Source organism: Mytilus edulis, chromosome 7, assembly GCF_963676685.1.
Source record: "Mytilus edulis chromosome 7, xbMytEdul2.2, whole genome shotgun sequence".
NCBI classification, from domain to species: domain Eukaryota; kingdom Metazoa; phylum Mollusca; class Bivalvia; order Mytilida; family Mytilidae; genus Mytilus; species Mytilus edulis.
The window spans coordinates 42653697-42669602 of record NC_092350.1 but is presented as its reverse complement, the minus strand read 5'-3'; the positions used below and the strand labels follow the sequence as shown (position 1 = coordinate 42669602).

General features: G+C 31.5%; 1 protein-coding gene across 1 annotated transcript; it reads left to right on the top strand.

The window, feature by feature from the left end:
- Nucleotides 1–441: 441 nt before the first annotated feature.
- On the top strand, nt 442–15084 carry LOC139483134 (glutamate receptor U1-like). Its single transcript, XM_071267167.1, has 10 exons — nt 442–526; nt 4603–4790; nt 5873–6061; nt 7011–7190; nt 7494–7588; nt 7988–8078; nt 10338–10659; nt 11566–11783; nt 12890–13158; nt 14656–15084. Exons 1-10 carry the CDS (start codon nt 442–444, stop codon nt 14918–14920), a joined length of 1902 nt encoding a protein of 633 aa, XP_071123268.1. The 3' UTR covers nt 14921–15084.
- Nucleotides 15085–15906: the final 822 nt, after the last annotated feature.

Sequence of the window (15906 nt, the reverse complement as noted above, 5' to 3'; positions counted from 1 at the left end):
TGGAAACAATTAGTGGCAGTATTTCTAAAGCCTAATAGCATTTTGTCAATTTTAAGAAGCGTGTCAATTCAAATATTAAGACATCAAACAACGTCATGATGGAAAAAGGATGATTTTTTTTTCTTTAAAGAGATATTTAAAAAAAAAACCCGTTACGTTATGTATATATTTATATTATGAAACATTATTGACTAAAATTTTTAACCGGTACTAAAAGGTAAATTTAGAGCAGATAATCCGGTAAAAGATCGTGGTTAATTTGATTTATTCAACGATGTCAAATTGCAGATACTGAATTTTGGTAGTCGAAGAAAAAGTTTTACCTGTTAATCATCCGAGAAATACATGATGTTTCAATTCTAATAAATTACATATGTAAGTGATCAGTGTCTACGGTACCTGCCTAGCTATTTAATCTACTAGAAATCAGAAGCGTACATCATGGATATACCGGTAGTGACATTAATTTCTGTAGTTACTCATCTAAACTGGACATCTGTGTGTATTATTTTTGACCAGGAAACAGGTAGGTTCTCAATAATAATACCGACTTCTAATATTTTATTAACGATTACCAATATTTGTGGATATCCCACTATTAGTATTCAATATGTCGAGCGGATAAAAAGGTATCTATTTTGTGTTAACATTTCCTATATTGAATACCATATTACGATTATAAATTAATGTTTAGCAGAAGTTTCTATTAGGATACTCATTCATTTAATGAAATTGTTTGCTTAGAACTAAAATCTATCGCGATACTGTTAATTTTCAAATTTTGGATAACTAGTAAATGTGAAGATATCCCCTTGCCTTGTAAGGAGAATTCAGGAGGTCAAGAATTCAATCACTAACCAGGTCAAACTCACAACTTAAAACCTAACCCTTTCGGTGCACCTGATATCACCCTCAGATTTGGAGGGTTCGTGTTGCTCAGTTTTCTATGTTGTATCTTGTGTACGTTGTTTGTCTGTTTGTCCTTTTCGTTTTTTGCCATGGAGTTGTCAGTTTATTTTCTATCCATGAGTTTGACTGTCCCTCTCGTATCTTTCGCCCCTCTTTTAAAACTAGGTGTTCGCTGTTTATCGACTAGGTACCTAGCATTTAGCAGTATTAAAATTAAAGACTGCACCTCGAAATCTGAAAAGTACGTTCTGGTATGCTGACATGTCTTCCTGTGGGCCATTATCTTGTAAACTAGTTCGTAAAAAATCAATCTAGTGCAAAACAAGGTTGTTTTAATCCACAAAATATTCTGTACCAAGTCAGGAATATGGCAGATATTATCAAATAGTTCTTTTCTATGTATGTTAGCGTTTGTTTTTGTTGTACTTCAACGTTCCTGGTGTTCCTTTGTTTTCCTCGTTTCCAGTTTGTAAAATGGATTAGTTTTATCTCAGTCGATTTATGACTTTTGAACACCGGTATACTACTGCCGTTTTTTTAGTATTCATATCACATTTTCGTGTTCTCATCCTCAAAATAGATGTAATTTGCCACTGGACGTTTAACAGCAGCCATCCTTATCAACATTCAATTATATTAGATGCACTGCAAATCAGATGCATTTGCTTATATTTGTTATTTCTTTTAGGATGTATTTTGTATGATATTTTGCATATATTAATTTATTTGTAAAACCTTTTACTTGCGTTTTGGATTCAAGTATAATAGTTTGTCTGATAAAATGTTGTGCTCAAGCAATTTTTGCATGTTGAGCAGATAATAACATGAGTTTAGAGGTATTTTTTCCCTTTTGTACAGTTTAATTAATAAGATAATCAGAGTTTATTAATACCGATATTTCTAGATATTTTATTTGAAAATAAACTACATTAATACATTGATATTATAGTTCAATATATTTCCTGAAACTCATTAAAATGATGTAAAGTTTAATGTATACTGATAACTCAAAGGAGATGGATAGCCTTTTATCGATGACATACATATGCAATCTTATTTTGTACAAATTCATTTGAAAGAACAAAGAGATTTTCTCTACACTTTCAGAAATAACGTTAAAACAAATATGAAATTAAACAAGGAAGACAATACACGGTATTAGCAATGTAGATTTTTTTTTAATTTAAAATGTCGTACAAATATATGAGCTGCGTCGGATAGAAATCGACATTATGCAAACGAAAATCAATACCTCTGTTAACCTATTTTGGGTTAAAATAATTTCTACGGAAAGTCTGTGATTGTTCCAAAAGTAGGTTTTCATAAGAAGACAACCCTTTTAAACGGACCAAAATGCAGCTTTCATATCTTAGTTATTCCCCAATCGATCAAAGTCATAGATATGTATATGTGTACATGCACTTGCATAAGGTCGATTTCTATCCGACGCAGCTCAATCTTAAAATTACACATATTAGTAAAAATTGGCAAATAAACTTTGGTTCGTCGGACTTTTACTAAAAGTTGTAAGAATAATGCATTTATTTATTTTATTCTATGAAAAATTCTAAACCCATACATTTTTTCTTTTTAAAAGTCATACGTTGTTGGTATTCTTATTTCATCATTTGGTGCAATATGTTTGCAAATTGAAAAACGTTAAACAACTCAACGTTTTATGGCTTACACAAATGTACAAAACGATGACGCTATTTTAAACATTTTGTGATATTTTTTCAACTAGCACACCACTTAGAGTATGCTGTGAAAATCAATTCTGTGACACATTATTTGTTTTCAAATTCATGTCAGTGATATAAGAACACTCTACTGGTTGATTCAAAGATAGACTTCTCCTGAAGCTACCTTCAGAATATGTGTTTGGTATGGATAATAACAATGGCGAAAGGTTCCTGGCTTAGGTCAGGCAAACTATTTGGGAGGGGGTGAAACATATTTTGTGATATTTCAACCCCTCATATACTCTAAGCCAATGTGAAATATACCAACACTCATCAACAGGCCTATTAAACTCAGTTCATATGATGCTGGTAGTGAAAAAACGACGAGTTCCATTAAAATATATAACAGAAGAAACTATGCAAACTGACAATGTTCAACATAAATTAACAAAGGACTTTTTAAACAGTTACTGACATGCCAGCCCCAGACCTCAATTAAACTGATCTTGATATTTTGTTTTCATTCTAAATTTACGAGATTTATTACCAACAACAGCAAAAATTAAAACGAGCATGATATTCCATTTATTATAAGAACTCTACAGATACCAGTAAACCTCATAACCCAATAATTGTATCTATGAAAGAATTTGGTAAAATATATAGTTTTTTGTGATATCGAAATTCCTTAATTTACAACTTATCCATTGAAATATAAAGCGCGATTATATACACGAGTATAACGAACAAATTGTGAAATAAATACATCGGTAGAAGGGGCCAAAGAAGCATCACAGTCTAAAACAGAAAAATAACAATCGGTAACGAAATTCCTCTTTTATCTTAATTTTTTGTTAAGAAATTCCCTGGTGAATCTGAAATATCAAAACAAACTGGAAAAGGACAATTTTTTCTGTTTGTATTTGATTTATTTAAAAAATAATTTTAACTTCCGCTTGAATATTTTATCAATGTTACTGTAAGTATTTTCAAATTGATCAATTAAATGTAATCTACTGAGTTTGTTAAAAAAAAAATGTGATATATAACAATACAGGATCAAGTCTGCGTTTGATCGGGGGCAATTGGTGATCATAGAAATACCTGTAACCTGTCGATAACATTTATTGCCAAAAACGTTCTTAAATATTGAAAAGAAGACAAATTATAGCCGTAATAATCTCATCGCCGTTCCAGTATGTTTATTAATATAAAAATACCGAGACGTGGTTTCGTTGCCAATAAGACAAGTAAATTTCCTTTTTTTAAATACAGAAACAGGCTTTGTTTTGGGTTGCAGCATATGAAACTGCAACTACATTCAAAGAACCATTATTGACATCACTTTTTGTTTGATTTTTTGGCAGTGTAGTGTATATGGTCGAGAGTCATAAATGGCAATCGCATATATTTGACCATCAAAAGCACGTAATTTATCCATATTCCATAACATCCAAAGATAGTCAATTCCGTAATGTTCATGTGCTGTGTTACACAAATTGATAACTAGTTCTAGACAACTGGTTAACTGTCCAGAAAGACTAGACATTTGAATCTTACTACAATGTAGAAGCTTCGAAGAAATGAAATTAAACGTTTTTTTTTATGTAATTTATATAACCGCTTATACATAGCAGGGACTAACAAATTTCTAGAGAATGCATTAAACTGACTTTTGGTAATGCATTGATTTTTTACTATTTGACACTCTCTGGAGCACACTACCTTCAGTGTAGATGAATGTATATTTCAGTCTGATGGACTGGTGTCATAGCATCACCACATTGTTGACTGGTTTGTCGGTCGTTACGAGCACAACACGCTTTATAAGTACCTGCATTTTGTATTTAATCCTAGAGATGAACGTATTACCTACTCGAAATGTTATATGCGAATTTCAACAAGTTTTTGACGTTCATCAAAATATGATCGCGTTACTTTTTGTCATATTGTTTACGTATGCTCTGCTTTAAGCAAAAGAATAACAAGTGATTTGATTTTTTTTTATCAGAACACGAAGCAGTACAGTTGCATGAAAGTTTGTCAAAAATTGGAACCTTTAATGTCATTTATCGTATGGAAGAAGTGACGTCATCACAAATTGATCGTTTAGCAAACACTTCATTTCATGATGCCCCCGACATAATCACATTTGTAGTTCTTTGCCGATGGGAAATCAGTCAACAATTTTTAAAACAGGTATTTGATTTCACTATCTTATAAAACTAAAAGTAAGACAACGAATATACCAAACTCAAAACTCAAAACGGAAAATCCCTTATCAAATGGCAAATCAAAAGCTCAAACACATCAAATAAATGGAAAACAACTATAATATTCGTAACTTAGTTGGTACAGGCATTTCCTTATGTAGTTATTTTCATGGTAGCACCTTTATTCAACTTATTAGCTATAATTGAGTTTTGAAAAAAGCCCTGATAACAACACACACAAATAAATTAATTACAAATGCTAAGTGATATATCTTTATTCAAAAAGTTTTAAATCGAAATCAGCTGAAAACTTAATTTGATTACAACTCCGATTTAGGCAATGACGCAACAATCTTGCACAATGTCTAAGATGAATAGAATACAATGCAAAATGATGAAGCAGCAACTTTGAATTTTTATGACACTTTGTAAGCATTTACGGCTACAAAGAACTGCATCCAAATATCGAAACCAAATCATTAAGGTAACATTTATACTTGCAAAGTCACATATATTTCATTATTTTAGCGAGTTTGGTAAAATATTTCTCCACTCGAGACTGTAAAATTTTTATGTTTAAAACGCGAGGTTTGGTTGGCTTTTAAACTTTTTTTTCCGATGATCTTCAAAAGATCTTTTGTCACGAAGTGAGATATGGTCCCCTTTTTCTTATCAAGATATATAATTCAGGGGAAAGCAAGATAGAGGCGACATATATCATGTATATAGAAGGGCATTCAAACTCTTAATTCGGAAAAAGTCTATGCCATGACTAAGAAAGAAATAAAAAAAAATAACTGACAAACCAAAGCAAACGAAACACAAAACTTTGACTTTCTTATTGATTTTTGATTAATGAAGAACAAAGATCAAACGATCAAACTATGATGATAAAATATAATGAAAGGGTTGGTAAAGTTTACATGATGTACGAATTAGAGAAAATAAATTATGGAAAACGACATTATATCAATAAGGTAAAGTATGTACTAGAAAGTCATAAAATTACATAACCACATCCCTAAATGACATACCTTCCGTTTTGATATCAAATATTTTCAATTTTAGCCATTTGATTTTGGTCGCAAAAATGTCTGGAGAAATTCCTTGCTACAGTATTCAAGATGGTTAGTTGGTATTTTCCATACTTCGACTGATGTGACATCCTGGACAGTTAATACTTCTATTGAGTTTGACAATGTAGCCTTAATGCATTATAACGTATCTACTGGGGATGTCCAAAACCAGAAATATACAGTAAGAATTATAATCTACTAACATAATTCAAATCATTAGACATGATTAAATCCTTGATATTTAGGTTGTATTTCAAAAAGAGTTCATCGTTGAAATGCGATCAGTTGCATACATCTTATGAAACATTTTATAAAAACAAATGAAGAATATTTATTGTTTAAATGATCAGCGAATACAGAAAATGAAATCCAAAGTTAAAATCTACGGATTGACGTTTGTAACAATCATTATCTTGGCTAGCTGTCAGTATTTATTTTCACTTTGGTGTGATAATGTAATGCTCTCCTATTTTGCTTTTACTTATCTCTTTTTGGTCCATTGATAGAGATTTGAGCATCCAGTTAATACTTTCACCTTTAATTTGTATGTCGATTTGTACGATATATATTTGAAGAAACTGTACATTTTTTTTTAACTTACAATGACAAATAAACTTAAGTTTCCAGAGATCACTTATATGCTTTTTGTACAAGAAAGAAGAACAATGATTTCTAATGAGACTATCTAAAGGAGATCAAAAAGTTAAATAAGAAAACAAAACACCTAGGAAAATTCAAATCGAAAGTTCCTTATCAAATGTCAAAATTAAGAGCTCTAACATATCAAACAAATAAAAAAAAGTCGTATTCTTGACTTGGTACAGGCATTCCCTTATGTAGAAAATTAATAGCTATCCAAACCCTCTAATTTGTTTGACAGTCGCATACATTTGTAAAGGAAAAATATTTTAAGATCACTGTTGGGTTCAAATTTAAGCCGCGTATTCGGCTTTATAGGTTAATTCAAGTCTAATTTAGTATCAAAATAAAAAAATACAAAACATCCAAAACATAATTCTCTTTTTTTGCATGTTCAAGAAATAAGTTTTGAACATTAACAGATATTAACAAAAACTACTGCGATAACCATATGTGTAAAAAAATAAAATCTCATTTCACTAATGTTTTAGCAATGCATGGATAACAATTGTCTGTCTATTGAAACTATGCTGTGGAGTGATGACAGAAGACGTAAATTTACAACTGTAGGATATGTGTATTTCAATGGAAGTCTTCGCCTAGAGAACGTTATATTTCCAAACATAAGATTTGGATTTAATCAGAGGAAATTTTTGACCAGTTTATTGCCAGTAAGTAAAAAACAAATCCACACAACACTTGATAAAAAGATTGATCTGAACGAACCCCACTAAAAACCGGGGTGAACTCATATGCTCTTGAAGGGTGACCAGTTCTTTCTCCGCTAGGAGCACACGACGAGGTGCTAATGCAAGTACAAATCAGGTGAAACCTCTGAAAATCTTCTTCACTTATTCTTAAAAAAAATCTGATGTAAATAAATGGTAAAACAAAACACTTCAAATCATATCAAAAATAAACTTATAATGTATTATAGTGTATTAACACGAACGTGATTCTTATGTATTTTTAAGTGGAAGCCATATGTTGAGATCGACGAAGTTACACAAGAGTATAAAGGAATGACAATTGAACTACTTAAAGAACTATCACACAGACTTAATTTCACGTATGTACCGAAATATAACATAGTCGATTTTGTCTAATTTGATCTCTCTTCTGGTAGTTAAGAAAGGAGGATGCTTATTTGACTGAAAGTTTAAATAGAAGTTATTGTTAAAATTTATTTGATCTAAAGCGAACTCTTTAGATATGTCATTAGAAATTAGATAACTTTTTTTAAAAGGGAAAAATAATCCCTATTTTCCATCAGTTGATTTCAATAAACTATTTATGATATTTTAGTAAATTTAGTAATCAAATTTCATAGCAATGAAATTAAATATAAAACAATAGTTTGTTGAAGTTTTTGACAATAGTGTAAAATATTCCGGTTTTAGAAGACAACTCCCACATCACCGGTGCACTTTTACTAGGATTACTGTCGTGTTTTATTTGTGTTTTGTAGATATGAACTAATACACCCACCAGATGGAAAATGGGGAGTGGCATCGAACGATAACATTTGGAATGGTATGTTAGGACAGTTGCAACGAAGAGTGAGTTTTAAATTGATATTTGACGTATTGACAGTCATACCACTCCTTGATTATTTTCATAATGCAAATGTATATGAAGAGAACAATAATGAAGAATAATATCACTAACGGAAGCAATAACAGCTATTTAGGACAATACCACGAATCATCCGATTGCAACACGATCTTAACACGCCTCTACTGCGATTATAGCACGCTCTTACCACTACCATACTACGATCATACCACGTTCATACTGCGATCTTACTACGCTCCAAGCAATTACGTCAACATCGTGTTCCATATAAATACTGTACCATTCCTTCTATTTTTCATTGATACGTAGAGTTTCTAGGAAACAACACAGTCATGCAATCAAAATATACGTAAAGATAACGGTAGAGGTCGAGATAGAGGGAGATTTGATAGTAACGAATCATGATCTAGAATATATATGTCAAACCGACCACTCCAACCTAAATAACAACTTATTACTGGTTCATCAAGATCAAATGACGATGCTTTAGTGAACGATAGAAGTGATGACACATATGTGTCAAGAATGATTTAGCAGTTGGAGATAAAAGACAAGAGCTCCAAATTACATACAGACAAACAGAAGCTTTTATAAATGTTTATGACAATGACAATGAGCATGATGATCGTAGTATGAACGTAGTAGGGTCGTAAGAACAGCGTGATGGGGATAGCATGGGCGTGCTTAAATTGTACTATGGTCTTGAACAGCGTGATATGAACGTGGTATAGTCGTAGTGGAAGCGTGTTTTGGTCGCGGTAAGAACGTTATGGTCGTACTGAGGTCGTAATAAAGTCGCTGTTATATCATAGCGCGGTCTCCCCGGCTAGAATCGCGCTTTCACTACGCTGTAGTTAAGATTGTACAACCATTTTGCGATCTTATCACAACCTTACTCTGCTCTCACTACGCTTCTACTACGACCTGATTTCGACACCGTACGCCGATTGTTTTGAACATGTTTCAAGTTGGTCACGCTTATCACGATCATGAAGAACTCACCACGAACGTACTATGACCTTACTTTGATCTGCACGATCGCACTACGATTGTCAAAATTTTCATTTTTTTTCACAGATCGTAGTGCGATCGTGGCCTACTGGGACTGAGTTATTAACCCAAGTTTAAAGGATTAGAAATGAAACATAATGTTATAGTGAAACAGTGAAATACGAGACATAGCTCTTGTCATTTGCTTTCATAAATTTAAAATGTTGGGCCGTGTCCTGTTGATACAAAACTAAAATAAGTAAATGTTTCTATTGATTCTTTTATAGAATATCAGATTTATATCCCTCTATATGGGTAAGATGGAAAGAAACCAAACATTATTTTTTTTTAAAGCAGTTGTATAACTGAATAAAGTCACAAACTTTTCATTATTGTAATGTATGTCCTACAAATGAATAGCAATAATGTTCAATAATTTGCGTATTGCATTATGTTTCTAGTTCGTAGGTTGTTATACCACTTTACAATTTCAAGATATTAGAAGTTGGTGGGTTTTTTTTTTGTCGTGGTATTTTATGTTTGTTAATTTTCAGGGACAAGAAAGGTTGATTAAATTTGTAGTCTACTATCATACAAAGGTGCATACTTCTTTATCAAATAGCAACACACACTTATTATGTGACAGCCAATTACAAAAACATTAACAGGAATATATCGTATCTCGATCATTGCCCAGAATAAAAGATGCACTAGCCAATATCCTTATCTTTATTACTATCACATATTATGTACGTAAAAGTTAAATTGAGTTAATCGTATAAATATCATAGTATACAAGCAACAGAATTAAAATCAAAACACAACCACAATCAAACTTTTTAATCACTTTGTAGGGTCATATATGATCAACATATTCTGCAGCGATCAATGAGGCAGTTATTAATCTTTACAAATGTAAAGTAACGGTTCGTTCAAATTAGAGCTTGCCTCCTAAAGTTATAAAATAAGTGCACCAAGATCCAGTAAGCTTTCACAGATAAAAAAAAAGACAAAGCTTAACGATTACTTGAATTGAAAGGACACAAACAAAATAATTCAAAATGTTATGAAACTCGACTGAAAAGGAATTGATATCGTTTCGTTTGTTGTGTTTGACCTTTTGGATTTTGTCATTGGTTTTTCCGTATAAAATTTTACTCGGAGGAGTTCGGTATCAAGTTATTTTACTTTTAGTTAAGTTGTTTAATAAGTTAAGTCGATACCAGCTTAAACAGCATCCATGTTTGTTTCAGGAAGTAGATTTGGTTGCAGCGCCACTTATCATAGATGCACACAGAGAAACTGTAGCAGATTTTACTCAGCCATATTTTCACGAAAAATCAGGAATTATCATAAAGAAACCAGTTCAATCACATTCTACAAAATTAGTTGACCCATTGAATCCAATGGTTTATCTCTGTGTTGGAATTTCTCTGCCAGTAATAACATTGCTTCTGTTCCTTTTTGAAAAGTATAATCCGTTTTACAGACAAGTACCAGGTAGAATGAAGATCAGGGGACTGCACCATTTCTCTGATTCGTTCTGGTACCTCTATGGAGCATTACTTTGCCAAGGTAGGTTTCTTTTTCACAGCTTCACAAGAAATATTTGTTAATTATAAAAAAAAAAAGTTTCTTTAGATTATTGTTTACATCTTCCCTTTTTATACATACTATCTTTTTAAACATATTTAGTCTAAGATGCATGATTTTTTACTAGTTGTTAGTGGCTTTGAACTAGCTGTCAGTAACTGCGAGTACTCTCAGATCTGTACTTAGTGTCGTTTTGTTGTTGGAATTCACAAGAACCCGGCCACGTCCACTCTGTATAGTATTTGTATTTGTGTCCATCTGATGAGTTAAGCCTTTTTCAACAGATTTTTATACTAGTAGTTCGTTCTTATGTTGTACTGTTACACCACTGTCCCAGATTAGTGGAGGGTTGGGATCCCGCTTACATGTTTAACCCCACCACATTCTGTATATATGTGCCTGTCCCAAATCAGAAGCCTGTAATTCAGTGGTTGTCGTTTGTTTATGTGTTACATATTTGTTTTTCGTTCAATTTTTGTACACAAATTTAGTCGTTAGTTTTCTCATTTGAATTGTTTTGCATTTGTGATTTCAGAGCCTTTTATAGCTGACTTTTCGGTACTGGCTTGCTCATTGTTGAAAGCCGTGAAGTTACGTATAGTTGTTAATTTTAGTGTCATTTGGTCTCTTATTGGTAATCATACCACATCTTCTTTTTTTAAATAAATATCTTTAAAATATAGCTATTTGTTTTATTTCATTTGATTTTCTGTGTTCTAATGCTACTTTTAAGCAACACATTTAAGCTATTTCGTGGCGGCCAATATTTAGTGGTGGAGAAAGCCGAAGTGCCAGTATTAAACCGACCGTCGATAGGAAAACTGACAATCATAGTCAATTAACAAAATAAAGCAATAAAATGCATGTTGATGTTCAAAATAATTTCAGGAGGAGAGCATGTGGCAGCGTCGTCAGCAGGAAGGACACTTCTTAGTTGTTGGTGGATATTCTGCATTGTTATAGTGACCACTTACAGTGGTAATTTTGTGGCTTTCCTGACCGTCACAAAGGAAATATTGCCTTTCAATGACGTAGAAGGACTTGTTGCTCAAAAAACTTATAAATGGGGTACAGCTGGTGCAACAGTATTTGAAACAATTTTGAAGGTGACATTTATATTAGTAAAATTGATAATTGAAATGGAGAATGTGTCAAAGAGACAACAACCCGACCATAGAACAGACAACACCAGAATGTCACCAATAGGTCTTCAATGCAGCGAGCAACTCCCACACCCGGAGACGTCCTTCAGCTTACGTTTATTTATTTAGACGATTCAAAGATTTTTTTAAGTGTTTACATAAATTCAAAACAGTAGTTAACCAAAGTTTGCTTTTGGATTAAATCAGTTGAGGACGGTAAGGGCATACGTCTATTGTTTTCAATGGATTGTAACTGTTTCTTTCTAATGTAGCATGTAAATTTTTTTTAAACTTCTTCATAGAAAGATAGTACCTTTCACAACTAAAAGAGTTAACTTAATTTTATTCAATATACTTATCTGAATTTCGGGCAAAGAAAGGGAAAATATTGAAGCGAACTGAAAGTTGTTACGCAAATTACGTTTTTAACATGAAGGTATTAATATTTTATAGAAACATTTTAAAGCATACTTTTTTACGAAAGGGGTTAATGCTCTTTAACTTTGTACTTGGTTGGCTTCATAATATTTTAATATGAGCGTCACTGATGAGTCTTACGCAGACGAAACGCGCGTCTGCCGTACAAAATTATTATTTAAGAGCATGTACAGTTACAGGTGAAAACAAACGCAATATTATTTTAGTTTTCAAAATGATGTAGGCAATTGTGTGGGATGTTGTTATACATTTTAATAGACACACTAGCTTTATTCTGGTTAAGACAACACATGTACTACATTCAATATAGCACATCTTAATATTTAAAAGGTAATAAAAACAAACACAAAGAAAGGAAGAATCGACAACTAAAACCATGTTTTGTCAAAAGAGCTTATGAAAAAACTAGTTTCATTAATTATATTTGTCAGGAGTTTAGGTTAATTGTTAATTCGTATTAGTATTTATAAAGTTTGAAATTTCATGCTGACAATTACATCAAATAGATAGTCGGCTAATGATTTATCTTTTGCTAAGCATTTGTCAAGTTAAGACTTACAGATCAGCTGGAAACCACAGCCATGCAATATACACAGCATCTTATTTTACCCTGGTGTTTTTTTTTTTTACAGAATTCAGAGCTGCCAGAACGAAGAAAGTTATGGAATGGTATATATAAATTTAATAAGAGTGACCCATCAGTATTAAGTAGTGATCCTGCTGAACAGATACGTAAAGTTAGAGGTGGTAACTATGCATTTATTGGAGAACGGACATACCTAGATATGGCTATAGGACAAAGTTGTGACATGTCGGTAATATCAACTGAGGATTTCCATCCACTTCTAATAGCTCTTCCTTTGCCGAACAATTCTCCATTTTTGAAAGTGTTTTCCAATGAGTGAGTAACCTTAACAGCTACAATTAAACAAACTAAAAAAAAAAAAAAACAAATGTCAACAAAATATTAATATTTTGCGAGATATCATTTGAAAAATATGGATTGATAGTATTCAGTGAGGATGATGATCAAATCGGAAATTAAATTCGTAATGTGGTATCAATAATTTTTTCATCAACAATATAACAAATTGTAATATTTATCTGTTTAACTCGTCTCTATATTTTCATCTGATTTAAACAATATTCCCCATGGCTGATAAACAGTAGAACAAATTGTAATATTTATCTATTTAACTAGTCTCTATATTTTCGTCTGATTTAAACAATATTACCCATGGCTGATCAACAATAAAACAAATTGTAATATTTATCTGTTTAACAAGTCTCTATATTTTCGTCTGATTTAAACAATATTACCCATGGCTGATAAACAAAAGAACAAATTGTAATAATTATCTATTTAACTAGTCTCTATATTTTCGTCTCATTTAAACAATATTCCCCATGGCTGGTCAACAATAAAACAAATTGTAATATTTATCTGTTTAACTCGTCTCTATATTTTCATCTGATTTAAACAATATTCCCCATGGCGGATAAACAGTAGAACAAATTGTAATATTTATCTATTTAACTAGTCTCTATATTATCGTCTGATTTAAATAATATTACCCATTGCTGATAAACAAAAGAACAAATTGTAATATTTATCTATTTAACTAGTCTCTATATTTTCGTCTGATTTAAACAAAATTACCCATGGCTGATAAACAAAAGAACAAATTGTAATATTTATCTGTTTACCTAGTCTCTATATTTTCGTCTGATTTTAACAATATTACCCATGGGTGATCAACAACAGAACAAATTCTAATATTTATCTGTTTAACTAGTCTCTATATTTTCGTCCGATTTAAACAATATTACCCATGGCTGATAAACAAAAGAACAAATTGTAATATTTATCTGTTTAACTAGTCTCTTTATTTTCGTCTGATTCGAACAATATTACCCATGGCTGATCTGCCTTAAAGCCAAAAATTAGACTTAAACTTTACAATACATGTACTATTCGGCAAACATGTGAACTTTGATCTTGGTATATATTCACGGTTTAGAGTAATAATATGAATGAATAGCATGAGCCTACATACAATTGAAATGGTGTATTTCTATGTAAAAACATAGATATAATCCGTATTAGAGCACAGATATATGCAACATTGTCATAAAAACAGTTAAATACATTGATGTCATAGTTGTATAAACAAAAATAATGTTATGTATCTTTTTATGAATCAAAAGGCATTGCCTTTACTGAAAATGTTAAATTTTATGTTAATTATATCCGAACTAAATAAAATAAACTGCATAATAACGAATTGAAATCCTATTTTCATATTTCTTTTTTTATTTCGTAAGATACTATGATTTGTACATACATTTTGTTTTTCATTGGCTACGTTCTTACTATGATTTATGTGTTTATTTCAAGGATCGTTGCAATCATTGAAACTGGATTGATTCAGACTTGGATGTTGAAAACATGGCCAAAGCCAGAAAATTGTGATACATCAATTACAGACGCAAAATCCATTAGTGTTTCGGATTTTCAATTTGCGTTCTATTTAACCGGTATTGGAGTGATGTTAGCTGTTTTATCGTTAATTTATGAATACATAGAACGCAGATGTTACCATTGGGTAGTTACCAGAAGACAAAACGAGCAGAAGAAAATAACAGTATTTACAGAAATCTAATCTAAGGACTTTTTAATGTTTATATAGGAATATCTGACATAATATTCTTTATCAGAATAAAGATATTAGTCCTTACTGCTGATTGACTATCATCTGGAACTGTAGGAGTCAAGTTTAGACAGGCCAAGCTATAATAATTATAGGGCGTAATAAATGTGTTACAAATATAACATATGTATCTCGACTTTAGCCATGCATAAATAAAGAAATTATTAAGTAAAACATTTCATATTTCAATTTTTGTAAACGCCTTTAAAGCATTTCACAGGAAAATGTGCCGAAAGGTAGAAAACATGGGAGCTCTAGAGTATAAAGTTCTTAAAGAAATTAAACCTCATTTGGTAACTTTTGCGTGTTTGTGTCCATCATTATTAAAAGTATATGTTTTTATAAGTGTTGTTGACATCTTTAGAATCTGGATGTCACATCAAACATTCATGTTTTTTCGTAGCGATAGAGAACATCGCAAAGATATACAAATGCAAAAAAAAAGTAAATGAAAGCAAATTATTTATTTACATTATTTAAAAGGACACGCATGTTTATCTAGTTCTTAGATTTTTTAAAGAAATTTGAAACACAATAAGAAATAGCTCCAAAAAAAAACATGCAACAAGATCCCTTTTAGTTTAAGTAAATAAAAAAACATGCTTTGAGGAATAAGTTTAGGCTTATGTTTCATAATTTCTTTAACTATCATAATTAGCTATAGTATCATATATGTATTTCCATTTAATTAATTTTACATCTCACATACAACGAAAGAAAGAGCAACACGAAAGAAAAAAACCTGAGAAACTCCAGTAAAAATATATTAGCAATTCAGTCGGTTCTCAAAGAAATGCTGATTATCTGCTATATATGACATCTTCCAAACGCAATGATTATAAATGAATATCATTTAAAACCCGAAACTTTAATATCTTGATATTAGTTTCAAAGAACTTTCTATTTGAATCCAGTATTTTTTAAACAAGATAATGTAT